We start from the raw sequence: 15,157 nt of genomic DNA on the forward strand, positions 1-15,157 counted from the left end.
CAATGTTGACTTAAAAAGACAATCTTTTTTCCTAGACTTTTCTATTACTATCTCTTTATATGGTGTGTGGGAACGACAAGGATTGTGGTGGAATGATAACTACTTCTTCAGAAAAAAAAAAAAAAAAAGGAAAATGGCTCTGTATGCTCTGATTCATTATTTTGGAGCATTACCAAAGTGTTTGAAAGGTGAGATAGATTATCTTGACGTATAGGTCTGTCTACCTATGTTATCCCTCGAATTCAAGTCCTAAGGATGCAGTCACCTTTATTAAAGAGTGTTTTACCCAAAAGACTTTCACGCGCGAATACGAATTTAATACCAGGTGGAAAGCCACAAAAATATGATGTGCGTATGAGAGAGAAGACAGGAATAATTGGGGTAAGATATAAAGAAGGGAGACCATTCCCTTTGATAGAGCAGAGATGCCTACTTTTGCTTCAATCCACTAGTGATGAGTAGGTGGCAACAATCTTTTTACTCCTTTGAGGTATATCCTCTGTCATATTCTTTCACAAACTTTTCCGCACTCTTCACGTTTAAACACTACCAGAAATGAGATTTTCCGCGACGAAAAAATTAATTGGTACCGACCGAATTTGGTCGGAAATTGAAGTTTGACAGTCAGTCAACGTTTTAAAATTTCTGATTTGACAGTCAGTCAACGCTTTCAAATTTCCAACCGACTTCGGTCGGTTTTGATGGACGAATTTACACAGTTTTTTAGTAGTGCGCCACAGAACGTTAGACTTTTTGTGTAGTAGGCACGGAAAGGAACCTTTTGTGGCGACCATATTTAGTCTCAGCTGAAAGTTTACCGTGTCGCTATATATATATATAAAATCTCTTTATGTAGTGAATTTCGAAGTGTAAGTTCTGTAGCGACTTTTAGGGATCAGATGAATAAGTTTCAACGATTGGACTATTCTTAATTAACGACATTCAGGTTACTACGAAATTTTTCTTTTGTTACAACTAATTTCCTAGTAATATTTCATCTGTATCTAATACTATTAATATTTTCCATTCTATTGGTAGTTAAGCAAGAAACTTGTGGTTTTTATTTATCTGCTTTCCTTTTGAACTTTTGGGTTCGGAGGAGGAGGGGGGGAATGTAAGAATTGTTGAGTTTAAATAAGCATCCAATAGTGTAATGGAAAAGGAATACATAAGTAACCAGGAATAAGCCAGGTAATTAAGTTTTAAGTTGAAGTTGGATTATATAGTTCTGGAGTAGAACGAATTACACAAACTCATAAAAGAAGGAAAAGGAAAAAACATTACTTATGTACAAGTATTCAACAATTAATTATGTCATTAACATGCAGAGACAAACTCAATATCCAGACGTAGAATGAATATAACCTTATTATATGTATGGATTTTAATTTCTTTCATATATATATGCATATTAATCGAAAACAATGAGTTCAGTTCAACCCACATAATCCGTCCGCCCCTGAATGCATCTTTGATGAATTTAAGAGCAAGAGCAAGTGAGAAAGAGGGAGAGCATCAAAATATCGGTCCAGAATATTTCCCTTCTATTCTCCAGAATAATTAAGCTCAAAACCTCACACATGCCTCTAAAACATAGTATTAAATTTTTGGGATTATTACAGAGAATAAAGACAATATACATCATATATAGTGGTATACGTGTACTTAATCCATGCACCCTCAGCTCATGCAACAAAAGGTAACAAAATTAAAAACAACGAATAAAATCATCAATTAATTAATATGACTCTTCTCTTTTGCAAGTCTCTCATTCAGTATTCTTACTCCCATATACCTGCACATTTCACACACAAAAAATTCCTTTTAGTAATCATCACACTTTTCAAGAACTTAGACATCTATATATACTATAGTAGTTGTAGTATAAAAAAATCAGCCCGGTGTACGGAGCATCCCGCATTCACGCAAGGTTCAGGAAAGAACCGCACCCCAAGGGGTGTGATGTAGGCAGCCTACCCTAACGCAAGCAACAGCGGTTGATTCCACAGCTTGAACTCGTGACCTATAGGTCACACGGAGACAACTTTACCGTTGCTCCAATGGGTGTGATATAGGCAGCCCGCCCTGACGCAAGCCTCAGTGGCTGATTCCACGACTTGAACCCATGACCTACAGGTCACACAAACACAACTTCACCGTTGCTCCAAGGGGTATGATGTAGGCAGTCTACCCTGACGCAAGCATCAATGACTAATTCCACAGCTTGAACCCGTGGTCTATAGGTCACATGGAGACAACTTTACCGTTGCTCCGATCCCCTTCATACTATTTTATATAAATTAGTACTGACCTTCCTAGCATCATGACAGTGGCTTGAGGATTAGTTCCAGGAGAGTAAGTAAAAGTTGAACCATCAATTACCCTTAATTTTCCAATCCCAATAACCTTATAATCTTGATCAACCACCCTTCCAACTTGACACCCCCCATGGTAATGCCAAATTGTCATGACTGTGTCCTTACAAAATTGTTCTAAGGACACTGAAACATTGTCATGTCTTGGCAATAAATTCACTGGAGCACCTGCTGTCAAATTGAGTAATGCTGGTATTGAAAGTGTATCATATCTGAATTTGGAGAATGATTTTGATTCTATTATGTTTTCAATCACTTTGAGCCCATTTACACATCTTTGTAAATCCTCTGGCTGTTTGAAGTAGTTGAAGGTGACTGATGGGTTGTCATTCGGGTTCCGGGTTCGGAGCTCCAAGTGTCCAGTGGATATTGGGCCCATTATCTTTTCTATTATGAATCCTCCTCTAAAAGCTGCATCATCTAGTTCACTCATGGCATTTATGGCTTTTTCCAAGGCTTCTGGTGTTCTTTGTTTTGGTGGCACTGTTGATAGCTGCCCAATCTGAAAAATGGAAAAAATAAAAAATGGTCTTTTCAACTTTGTGTTGAATTAAATAAAAAAAAAATATTGGGACTTTAACTTAAATAGCCGCCCAGCTAATCTCTTCAATTAAAAATAGCCATCAGATATATAATATATGTATATATTAATGTGTATAATCAATATGTACCAGCTAGAAAAAGAAAACCTTGAATCTGGCCGGCTATTTATGTAACAAACCCCCCATATTAATATTCAAAAAATATTTATTTTTATATAATAAAAAATATACATATAACATACTTATTTTATGAAAAATTTTATTTTATGTCTCACACAACTTACACTAGTTGTGTGAGACATCTTTTTTGTCTCACAACTGTGTGGGTCCCAAATTTTTGTGGACCCAGATGTGTAAGATATGGGTCCATAAATATGTGAGATAAATAGAAGCCTCACACAACTAGTGTAAGCTGTGTGGCACAAAATAAAATCACTCCTTATTTTATAATAATCAATATATTTTTTTGTATATTTGAATAGTAATTGTATCAACCGGCCAAATATGCCAAAAGCCCAATAAACACTAGGACTCTAATGGGCATATCTAGATCCATTAAACATTTAAATTAGGCAATATTTGGGCCGGCAAGAATACCTTTTCTTGTCCAATTTTTTTCCAATTATATACTAGTGGGTTTAGAAAATGGAAAGGGAAAGAGAAAGAGAGAGCCCGTTTTGCCATGAAAATTTTTTCACTTTTTTTCCGAAATCAGTGTTTGGCCATAAAAATTTTAATTTTCACTTAAAGATGAATTTTGAAATTTTTCGAAAATTTGAACAATTCCAAAAAGCTGTTTTTCGAAATTCAGTCACATAACTCATAAAAATCCAAATACAACTCTAATTTTCAAATACCATTTTCACTTGAATTTATTTTTTTACTTTTTTTGGAATTTTACAATTCTTATGTCCAAACGCCCACTTAGAGTCAAATATTCACATATTATGGGAGAGATTTCTATCAATTCTATCACTAGACAATAATCTTGGATGAGAAAAATGAGTTAAACTTCTTTATACCAACAATTTACACGATCAAATCTTAAACTATTCAATACTTGTAACAAATTTGTAAAAGCGGAATTAGTAACTTGAAAAATAAATAAATTAAAATACTATTTGCGCTTAAATGGTAAGAAAAATACCTTAGGGGAAAACATTCCATAATCACTTTGAGTTTCATGGCCGGCGAAGTTCTCGCCGGAGGCAGCTTCAATATAACTGCCAAAGTGAGTAATACCAACAACTTGAATGAGAGAGACTTCAACAGGGACAGGTGAAGGTACAAAAATGGCATTCATTGGGTTGTCCGACATGCCTTGACCAACATTGGGCTGATCCAATACAACAGTGATATTATGGGCCTTTAATTGGGCTGATGGGCCTACCCCACTTAACATTAACATTTGTGGGCTCCCAAGGGCCCCAGATGAAACAATTACTTCATTCATTTCTCCTCTTTTCAAATAGGCCTTGTGTTTCTTTCCTAATGCATCTCTAAATACTACACCACGAGCTATTGGCCTTGCCACTCCTGCAAGTTACATATTTGGCTGATCGGTCAAAAATAATTGTATCTGCTAGTCAAATATACAAAATATGCGCTCTGATTATGTACGAAATATGTATATTTTATGTATATTATATATTATTACTCCCTCTGTTCCAATTTATGTGAACATGTTTGACTGGGCACGGAGTTTCAGAAAAACTGATGACTTTTGAAATTTGTGGTCCTAAACAAGTCAAAATGGAGCTCAAAGTATTTGTGTGGCTATAAAGCTTCTCATTAAAGGTAGAATTGGAAGTTTAAGCTAAATTGTTTCCTAATTTAGAAAGTCATTCTTTTTGGAACGGACCAAAAAGGAAATAGGTTCACATAAACTGGTACGGAGGGAGTAATATTTAAAGAGATACATTATGCAGGCTATTATTTTTGGGAACGGCTATACGCAGTTTTCTCATTATTTTATTAAGTACTTTCTTAACCCAAAGTTTAAAATATGAAACTCCTTAATCTCACGATCAATATATATGGTAGTCTCAGTATATTGACACTTTCTTCATTAGAACTATAGTAATATGTGTTATTATTATTCTGCAACTACTGACTTAAAATCCCCGATCTATTTTTTATCACAATCAATTTGCTTTCCGAATCTGCATAGCTTGGATTTCTTTTACTTATTTATTCTAAAATTTGTTTGAGACTCTTTCCTTGTAGCATGTACCAGAAAAAATAGCATCTTTCTATATTTGGAAGGTTTATTAAAAAAATTATTTTACTCTTAATGATATCTTCATAACGATAGAAATATTATGACGTATTTCAAACTATATACTTATCTAAGGATACTTTTGATATACATGTTCCAAAATTTTGTCTTTCTTTCTTAAATTATATTTCCCGTCAAATATTGTTATATAAAATAAATTATGCAAGAAAAATATACGTACCTTTGGTATTGAACAAGATTTTATGCACAGAAGCATGCAGAAGGACAGTGATGCCACTAGGGTTAGCATACTCAAGAAGATCGGCAGCCGTGTGGCGGCTGCCGTCGGCGTCGAAGATAGTGCCACCAACCTTAGTCCCATTTATATGATCATATGTAAAACCATTGTACGGCAATACCCCAGATTCCACAAGACCGTCGCGCACGGCGGATTGCCACTGCTTAACCGGCGGCTGAAACGCCACTTTATTTTCCACCCAAATATACGATTCATTCACCAGCTTACCATCCCACCCCACGCTGTTCACGTACTTTGTGCCGGCGCGTGAGTAAAACCCGGCGTTTAAGCAGCTTCCTCCGCCCAGGACGCGTGCACGCGCGTTGATGACACCATCCTCGGAAATGAAACGCTGAGAAGGCGAAGTTGGCGAGAGATCAGAAAGTACTAATCCGAATGCAGATAAATTTGTGATATTTGGATTTCCGTAAGGCGAACCGCCGCGTTCGAGTAAAAGAACGCTGTAGTTCTGAGAAAGTGTGGCGGCTAATGGGCAGCCGGCGGTGCCGCCGCCGATGATTATATAGTCGTAGTATGAAGTCTCTGGTGCTGTAGTTGCTTGGTGCATGAATGAGTAGTTTGGAGCTGCAAATCATACAAAGAATTCTTTTAACTTCTACACATTGACAAGTAAAATATTTTTAATTCTGTAAATTAATAGATAATGAGTTTAATTTCTATTGTTTTAAAAGTGAAGAAAATATTTGAATAATGAGATCATTTATAAGATAATTGTTGGTAAAATTCTATGATAAATAGTATTACTCCAGTTGGTAACTAACCTGTTAACACATGCTAAATTACACTGATAGTATAAAAAAAAAATTATATTACTAGTGTGTATAATTTGAATCCAAAAATAATTACAGGTAATTTTCAATAAAATTGGGATTAATAACTTGAAAAATATGACAAACTGCTAAAATTGATTAAATTATGTACAGAATAATGAAAATCAATAGGAAATGTTATTTGCTTCATAACAATCACAATCTACTTCTATTAAATGAAAGAGTTTCACGGGAATAATCTTGATCATCGAATATCATTAAAAAATACATAGTAGTAAGAAGTGTTATCAGACGATTTTCCGTAATTCTTCCCCATTATCGAATGAGTAAAGAATGAAGCTATAAGTTTCGATCCATAACATAAAAGACTTAGTATTCTTGGTAGCAAATTCATAATCAACTAGAAGAAAAAAAGGCAAAAAGGGGTAAGATTTTGTGACCTTTTTCAGAAGAACAGAAGCCAAGAAAGAAGAAAAATGAAAGAAGAGCAGCATTGATCAAACCAAACTCCATTGTCAATTAATATCTTCAAATACTAAATTTAGAGATAAATTTCATGTATGGAGAAGTTGAATAAAGTGAGCATATATAGTGAAACTGAAACAATTTGGACGGCAATAAATTTGGAAGAACAGAAAGTTCCTCTATAGGATTTTCAGGTATATTTAGAAGGAAACAAGAAAATGCAGGAGTTGTGAATTCTGAACTTTTGCAGAAAAAGGATCAGGACTTTGAGCTATAGAGTAGTGTGATTGCCGAATTTATTTAAAGGAATAAAGAAAATGACTAGTTTGGTCCAAAAAAATTTGTGTCAAAAAGAAAAAGATATTCGAAGCCTACTAATTATGATAGTAGATGAGGCGAGGGAGAGGGGAAGAAGGTAGTTGTAGGATTTTAAAATGGAAAAAATGACACTATATATATAGCTGCCGTAAAAATAATAGTCGAAAAAATATATAAAAAATTATATATTTTTTGTATATATATACATTATGTATGTTATATACAAAAATTATATAAATTTTATATACTTTTTCGACCACCAGATATAATAGTTTATGGCGCGGACTAAAAGTGATAATACCCCTTTTAAAATTGGTGCATGCCATCAACGTAAGCAGATGCCTATCTTTTTGTCTTTCATTCTGTTCACATGATCATGAATTTTTCCCCTTTTAATTCTATCAAATGCCAACATTGAATTTTTTGTTTAGGTCATTATAGAAGTGATTGTGATCACGCCCAACTATGCCTTATAAAAAGGACAATGCGGTCGTTGCAAATATAATCCGGTTTACAAGTCCGGAGTCGAATCTCATAGAGAACTAAGGTTTAGCTACAGCTGTTCACTATCACCAAGAAGACAAGCTTGAACAATTCCTAACTTATAGATATTAAGATTCTTGTGTTTAACTACTTAACTAACAAATTAAAATAGTAAATTAACAACTAAAGATATTGAGGGTTAGAGAAAAGATTAAGGAGGTCTAGAGTTATGATTTTCCCAATTGTCGGAATCCTTCCTGCTATGTCTTCTATAATTTCGCCTAAGTATTCTCTACCGATCATGAGCACTCTTGTTACCGTAAATCTCTCCCGAGTAATTACGACAATTTACTAGACGCACTCTCCCGAGATACGCTAGCTGGCTTTTAATACAGCTCACTTTAGATCGCACCCAAGGCTTCGTTATCCCTAATCCCGCCTTTAAACCCTCGGTTATTGATCCTTCATATACTTTGGGAGTGGTGTTGTTCAACAATTACCTAAATATGCACTCTCTCCCGAGTTATGCATACTAAATAGGCACAGCTAATTGAGAGCTCTTCAATCAACCAGAATATAAACGTAGTTGAACGAATAGAGAAAAGCTATGGCTCAATTATATAAAAACATAACAAGAATTTATCCTACAAAAGGTTCTATCAAAACTGTAGATAACAAATTAGCTATTCATAATAGTATGTAAAACTACAATACTAAAAGTCATAACCAACAATGAGAAATAGGAAGAGGAAGGAAAAACTTGTAGAAGAATTCTCCGCCTTGCTCCCAATGTGTTCTTGCCTCCAAGGGTGTTGTCTAACCCTAAAGTAGTGTCTCTCCGCCTCCTTAGGTCTAATTTGTGTCCAAAATATGTCCTCCTCCCTGTTCTAGGCCGGCCTCCTTTGTTTTATATAGGGTTTAGGACTTAAAATCCCATGTTTTACACTTTAGCCCCTGAAATTTACGCTTCCCACCGCGGTTTCACCGCGATCGCGGTGGAACCGCGGCCAAACGCCCTCGCGGATTCTTCATTCTTCAGAAACTGCCTTCCACCGCGGTTCTGCCGCGGTTCTGCCGCGGTCGCGGCAAAACCGCGGTTTTTCACCCTGTTCCGTTTGGAATTCGGAAAAACGTAAAACATGAAAGTTGTAGCCCTTTGAGTTAGCTTTCTAACCATATATTGTGGAGCCCAAATGGAGTTCTGAGCAAAAAGTTATGTCTATTTTACTAGACAGTGCGCAATATGCCTCCTCAAGTCTTCGTTCGTACTTAATTATCAAATTTGACCCCCGGACACGATCCCGGCTTAATTCCTTGAGCTTTTACTCAGACTTCAAAGCTTCAAATCACTTAAATTCATTCCATAACATCTATATAGCTCGGAATCACACCTACAAGGCATAAAACACACAATTAGTGCAAAACACTAGCGATTAAAGCGCAAACTCAATTAAAGTGCAGTAAATTCGAGTGTAATAAGCGACTAAAATATGCAATTATAGCCTATCATCAGATTGAGATTGATAGATCTTATAAGATTTAGATTCATGTGTCTAATGAATCGTTCCACCTATAGTTATTTAATTTATTGTTCTAATTAGTTTCTCTTTTATGGTTTATCAATCAACATGGCATGCGAAATTTACTGGTCTGATTATAATTCAAATTTTTGTTGTATATGGCCCGTTAAAGGAGTTGAGATACGCTTTCTATTTTAAAAAAAAAAAAATCATTTTAATGATCGAATATGAGATTTATGGTTAAAAGTAAAGGGATCTGATGCATCTCAGCACACTCGATCCTTGATGGTCTAGTTACAGTCATTTTGAGGGGAAATGATAATGATAGTGTTGGGTGTGCGACGAAGTCCCACATTGGTAGCTGAAAAGATTGAGAGTCTATATATAAGGTGTAGGGATCTCTTAATGGTGTGAGGTTTTTTGGGGAAAATCGTGCGGGCTTGGCCCAAAGTGGACAATATCACACCATATTAAAAGTGCATTTGGGCTAGTTTGGCCCAACAACTGGTATCAAAGCCCAGGTTCAGCGGGACGAGTATGGAGATGGCGGAGAAATGGTGCGGGGCCGCACGCACACAAGCAGAAGCTAGTTGCGGGCTTCGGGTGCCATAATACTCTAATAATGTGGGTGGCACATAGTAATCTCGGAAATTGACCCGTGGATCGTGGTAGTGGGCCACGTGGAACTTAGTTCAAGGGGGAGATTGTGGGTGTGCGAACAAAGTCCCACGTTGGTAGCTGAAAAGATTGGGAGTCTACATATAAAAGGTGTAGTGATTTCTTAATGGTGTGAGGCCTTTTGAGGAAAACGTGCGGGATTGACCCACAGCGGACAATATCACACCATATTAAGAGTGTATTTGGGCTAGTTTGGCCCAACAACTGGTATCAGAATCCAGGTTCAGCGGGACGAGTATGGAGATGGCGGAGTGATGGTACGGGGCGGCACGCACACAAGCAGAAGCTAGTTGCGGGCTTCGGGTGCCATAATACTCTAATAATGTGGGTGACACACAGTAATCTCGGAAATTGACCCGTGGATCGTNTCCGTATATTTGTATTCATTTACAACACAATAAACGACGGGAGAATGGCCTTTTAGATTTAAAGACTCAAGTTTGACTAAGTAGTAGTAATATACAGTAATTTAGAGGACTTGTATTCTATTTCTAAAAGTGTGTACCATCCGCAGTATTGTTATTTGTGGATAAGTCTAATATAATTGAAAGCATATGACGAGGTATTTTCACATCCTATTTTTAGGGTTCTCCGGCATCTGCGTTAGTAAAGTGATGAAAATAACAAGGTGGGTGTTCTCAGCTAGCCACCATAAATTCAGCTGACAACCGCCAGAAGCAGAGAGGCCTAATAAATTTTGGTCAGCAGTAAGGAGGTTGGTTTATAGTTCACATGTCTACACGTGTACATGCACACTAGGATTGGCTGTGTTAAGGGCCGGGTGGGGCATAACATTAGCTAGGAGTGGCAAATGAGCGGGTTCAGTCAGATATGGTGGCCATCCTTATGTACATATTCCTAAAAAGTTTTCTTACTCCTCACACTAAATATTTAATTAAGGGTAGTTTAGTCATACTAGGTATTATCGTATAGAATTTAATTTTTTTAATGGGCGTGCCAAAAGCAAATTGATCACTTATTGTGGACCGGAGGATTATTAATTTCTTCTATATATATATATATATATATATATATATATATATATATATATATATATTAATAAATCTTTTTGTTTAAATGTATATATAATTTGGTGACACATTCACACTCCTATGTAAGAGGGTGTCTGTGGGTGGTGGGGAGGGTGAAAAGAGTTTACAGTTGATAGTCTTAATGTGGTATAGCTACTAGTGAGGTGGGGTTAGCTATAATTGGTGACAAATTCACATGCATATTGCCATAAGGGTCATGACTCATGGGCTTGTAAGATTTTGAGGGTTGTTGGCAATATTTGGTTTTTAAGCCTTTTGTGATGATTTGGCAGATTTCCTAGATTTGGTTGGTCATGGGTGCTACTTGTCCTCTTTCTTTTCACTTCTTCAATACAGTTGGCTTTTTTACAGGATTTTTCATATTTTATTTGCATGTCTACACCATTTTCACATATAGGATATACACACCATATCTAACATATAAAAGAAATTTTCATGGGCGCAAAGGTTTTTGAGACAAGCACCATATTTTCGATTTTGCTTATGTATTGATATGACCAAATAAAAAACAGATAAAGTTGAGAGCTTAACAATTGCAAGAAAGATATTGTAGCTTCTATTTTAAGTAAATATTTAGTGCTAACACAAGAAAGATATTGTAGCTCCTTATTAAAGTTACTATATAGTGTTAGCACAACCATGATTAGAGAAATGTACTATGCTAATAGAGAAAAAAATGAAAAAAATAGGATTTATTTTGTGCACTATTGATTTTTTTTTACCTTGGTAAGAAAAATTTTGGATAAATAACCTCCCTGCTAAAATTTTAAAGCAAGCTACCAGAATTCGGAATCACACTAATAGAATTCTGACAGCGGATTTTAAAATTTTGATATTTTACCAATTTTTGTTTGTGGATCAAATATAAACGGTAATTCTAGAAAGGTTCGTGCATGCTTATAATAGACGGGACAATACAGCATTATAGGTACATTTTACTAGTAACTTTTTGCCACTGTTCTGAGTCTCATTAAACCAGATCGACCCGAGTTGAAACCAAAAAGAGAATGAACAAAATAAATAAAAATCTTACGCGAAAAAAAATGGTAGCAATAATTTATTAATGAAACAAAAAACAAAAAGAGGAAAAGACGGCAATAAGTGAAGGCACATGGGAGGTTGGGTTTTGCAGCATAGTTTGAAAAAAGAAGCAGAAATAGATAGAAGCTAACTAAATGAATTATTCGATTCACATGCATGTAGTTTTGGCCCTTCCTCTTCTTCTATATTCAGGATCCTTCTATACCATATGCACGCACACAGCCTCTCATCCCTTCTCCGATGTGACAAATTATGGATTTCAGCATATTCCCAATTAAATTTAATATATATTGTTCATTTGACATTTTTTTTAATTATATTTCGAACAATAAAACCTAATATAGTGACAATTTTTTTTTTGAACGCTCTGTGAGTAACTTTTGGGATCTTCACGAGTAAGTTTTAGAGATTAGACTATTCTCAACGACCTTTAGGTCACCACGAAAAATCATTACAAAATGTCTCATTTCTTGTAGTAAAACATGGTGGGTGTGCGAACAAAGTCCCACATTAGTAGCTGAAAAGATTGGGAGTCTACATATAAGGTGTAGAGATCTCTTAATGGTGTGAGGCCTTTTGGGAAAAACCGTGCGGGCTTGGCCCAAAGCGGACAATATCATACCATGTTAAGAGTGTCATTGAGCCGTTTAAGCCAACAACTGGTATCAGAGCCCAGGTTCAGCGGAACGAGTATGGAGATGGCAGAGTGATGGTGCAGGGCGGTGCACACACAAGAAGAAGCTAGTTGCGGGCTTCGGTTGCCATAAGACTCTAACAATGTGGGTGGCACACAGTGAATCTCGAAAATTGACCCGTGGATCGTGGTAGTGGACCATGTGAAACTTAGTTCGAGGGGGAGATTGTTGGGTGTGCGAACAAAGTCCCACATTGGTAGCTGAAAAGATTGGGAGTCTACACTTAAGGTGTAGGCCTTTTGGGAAAAACCATGCGGGCTAGGCCCAAAGCGGCATTATCACACCATATTAAGAGTGTATTTGGGCTAGTTTGGCCCAACGGATAGTTTAGGAACTTAATTAGGATTTGACCTTAACAAGATTAAGAGGGATTGATATCTTTTTGTCATGTTTTAGAATTTTTATTCTTGTGTTTATCCATCTCCAGTTTCCCCCTATATATCCTGTTCTTTTTTTCCTTTTTAGCTCGAAGTATAAAGTTAATGATTATTTTCGTATAAATATACGTGCATGCATTTGTGCTCGACTGAAGTTAGATTTCTACAAACTTTTCAAGCATTATATAAGCATATTTATTTGCTTGGAGACAAAGGAATTACGTTTTCTTTTTTTGTACTGATCGTATTCGTCTGGAATACCAAAAACTATACACGTTTAATGTTGATAATTAATTTGAAATTCGAGATTGAATATCTAGCTGTATTGATTGAAAAATAGATGTGGTGCATGGATTAGTGATATGTTGACAAGTGGCATTTGAATATAAGAGCAATAAAGAAGAATGATGAGACGTGAGTAAAACACTCACGAAATTATATTGTTTGCAAAGATATCGTATGGAAAAGAAGACATAAGAGAATAAAAAATCAATTTTACTTCACTTTTTAAAATGTAAGAGAATAAGAAATCAATTTTGCGTAATATTGTATAATATTACACAATGTCATCAGCTTCTAATAATCAGTTTTACTTATCTTTTTTAAATATAAGATAATAAGAAATCAATTTTTACTTCACCTTTTTAAAGTAGCAGCTGATGACATTGTGTAATAATATTGCAGTTTAACATGATTTATCTTGTTTTGAATAGAGGTATTATAAAAAGAAAGTATAGGTGTTATAGAAGAGACAGCTCTAATTGCATATATACGCACATACGCTCGTCGTTTTCTTGAGCCAAGGGTCTTTTGAAAATAGCTTTTTTATCTTCCGCGGTAGGAGCAAGATCTGCTTACACTCTACCTTTCGTACACCCGCTTGTGAGAATTCACTGGGTTGTTATTAATTGTTGTTGTATGCACGTACTCTCGTACACGTGAGAGTGTGAGTGAATACTTACTACGTACATTACTGCTTACATTTCACTAAGGAACAAATTTACTTTGCACTAGGGGCATGCACTAAATTTAGTTAATTAATCTTAACGTAGGGTTCAATATAGAGCAACTAAAAAAGTTACGTTTAAGAGTTACTAATATTTTCTAGCTAACGCTCAATTTTTTATTTCCCTTGATCATGCATCCTTGTAAAAAAATATAAATTGTTATACTCTAAATTTGAAACTTCCTTAGATTTTTTATTTAATAACATGCGTTAAACATATGTGAATCAACGCTGTTAAACGATAAAATTTTATGCAAAAATGACAATACTAAATTGGTACATATAATAGGTTTAATATTATTTTTATAACCGTGGTACTGGGGGTTGCTTATGGATAACTCGAGTAATTTTACATGGTACCCGTTATCTCCTTCCAGCACAGGCATTAGGTAACTCTTCCCTTCAAGGCTTAGACAGATGAGACGAAATCACCTATTATTTTTACCTTCGCTAAAATTTAAACCTGAGATTTACGATTCTTAACCGACCACTTCATTGACAACTAGACCATACACTTCACTATCATATGTATGGTTAAAATTCACATTTCCTTGTCAAAAAATGATACAATATTCCAGCAATCTAATAGGTATATTGTACAAGATGCCTTGAAATTTATAGAGACTACAACTTCACCTCCTCCTCTCTTTGGGGGGGGGAGGGCAGGTAGGGGTAGGTTTCAATGAGATATTGTAACAACTGTTTGAGTAGCTGGAATTAATGAAAGAAATAAAACTTGCCACTATTTTTCCAGTAGACTCCTCCAACCACATAAATCTCTTCTGATAAAACGAAGAATGGTACGTAATTGCTTAATTTATTTTAATTTTCAAAGTATATATATTATGTTTATTAATTAAATTTATGAGTTTTCAGGAAAAAAAGTTGGGGCGTCCGATGAACCAAGACGAGCACTTCAAGGAGACTCATATTGTAAAGAAGAAGAAAGAGACGGACCAAGAAAGGTGGGTCGAGGGCCGAGCCTCGACTGTACATGTAAGTTTTCACTTTTCATTAAAAAATTTGATTTACTTTAATATAAATTTTGAAATAGTAATTCAATGTAATTTTTCTTATAGGGTCGCTTCACAGCTGATGTGGAGCAATTCATGCGCAGTCAGCCACCTAATGAGTCGGGCGCGCCAATCCAACTATCGGACGAGGATGCTGAGAGAATGTAGACGCAGGCTGCTGGCAGTCCAAGATGGGGGAAGGTATACGGGCTTCCTAATAAGAAATTCCATCGCTATAAGTGTGGAATGCAAGGAATAGGGACTTCCTCCCAAGCCGAGCAACTT

General features: G+C 35.8%; 1 protein-coding gene across 1 annotated transcript; it reads right to left on the reverse strand.

Annotated features, from left to right (window-relative positions):
• Nucleotides 1-1,497: 1,497 nt before the first annotated feature.
• LOC109212514 (protein HOTHEAD-like) lies at nucleotides 1,498-7,058 on the reverse strand. Its single transcript, XM_019376164.1, has 5 exons — nucleotides 6,665-7,058; nucleotides 5,377-6,018; nucleotides 4,065-4,453; nucleotides 2,312-2,877; nucleotides 1,498-1,795 (listed from the first exon to the last, which is right to left on the reverse strand). Exons 1-5 carry the CDS (start codon nucleotides 6,735-6,737, stop codon nucleotides 1,735-1,737), a joined length of 1,731 nt encoding a protein of 576 aa, XP_019231709.1. The 5' UTR covers nucleotides 6,738-7,058; the 3' UTR covers nucleotides 1,498-1,734.
• Between the last annotated feature and the right edge of the window lie 8,099 nt (nucleotides 7,059-15,157).

The sequence above is a fragment of the Nicotiana attenuata genome, unplaced genomic scaffold (genome assembly GCF_001879085.1).
Source record: "Nicotiana attenuata strain UT unplaced genomic scaffold, NIATTr2, whole genome shotgun sequence".
Lineage (NCBI taxonomy): Eukaryota > Viridiplantae > Streptophyta > Magnoliopsida > Solanales > Solanaceae > Nicotiana > Nicotiana attenuata.

Bases quoted from the DNA above. Each gene is read 5' to 3' on its own strand.
- LOC109212514 (XM_019376164.1), bottom strand. From the start codon at position 6,737: ATGGAGTTTGGTTTGATCAATGCTGCTCTTCTTTCATTTTTCTTCTTT. The intron at 6,019-6,664 runs GTCACAAAATCT...TATGATTTGCAG, and splicing joins CTTCTGTTCTTCTGAAAAAG to CTCCAAACTACTCATTCATG. The intron at 2,878-4,064 runs GTATTTTTCTTA...TCCATTTTTCAG, and splicing joins ATGGAATGTTTTCCCCTAAG to ATTGGGCAGCTATCAACAGT.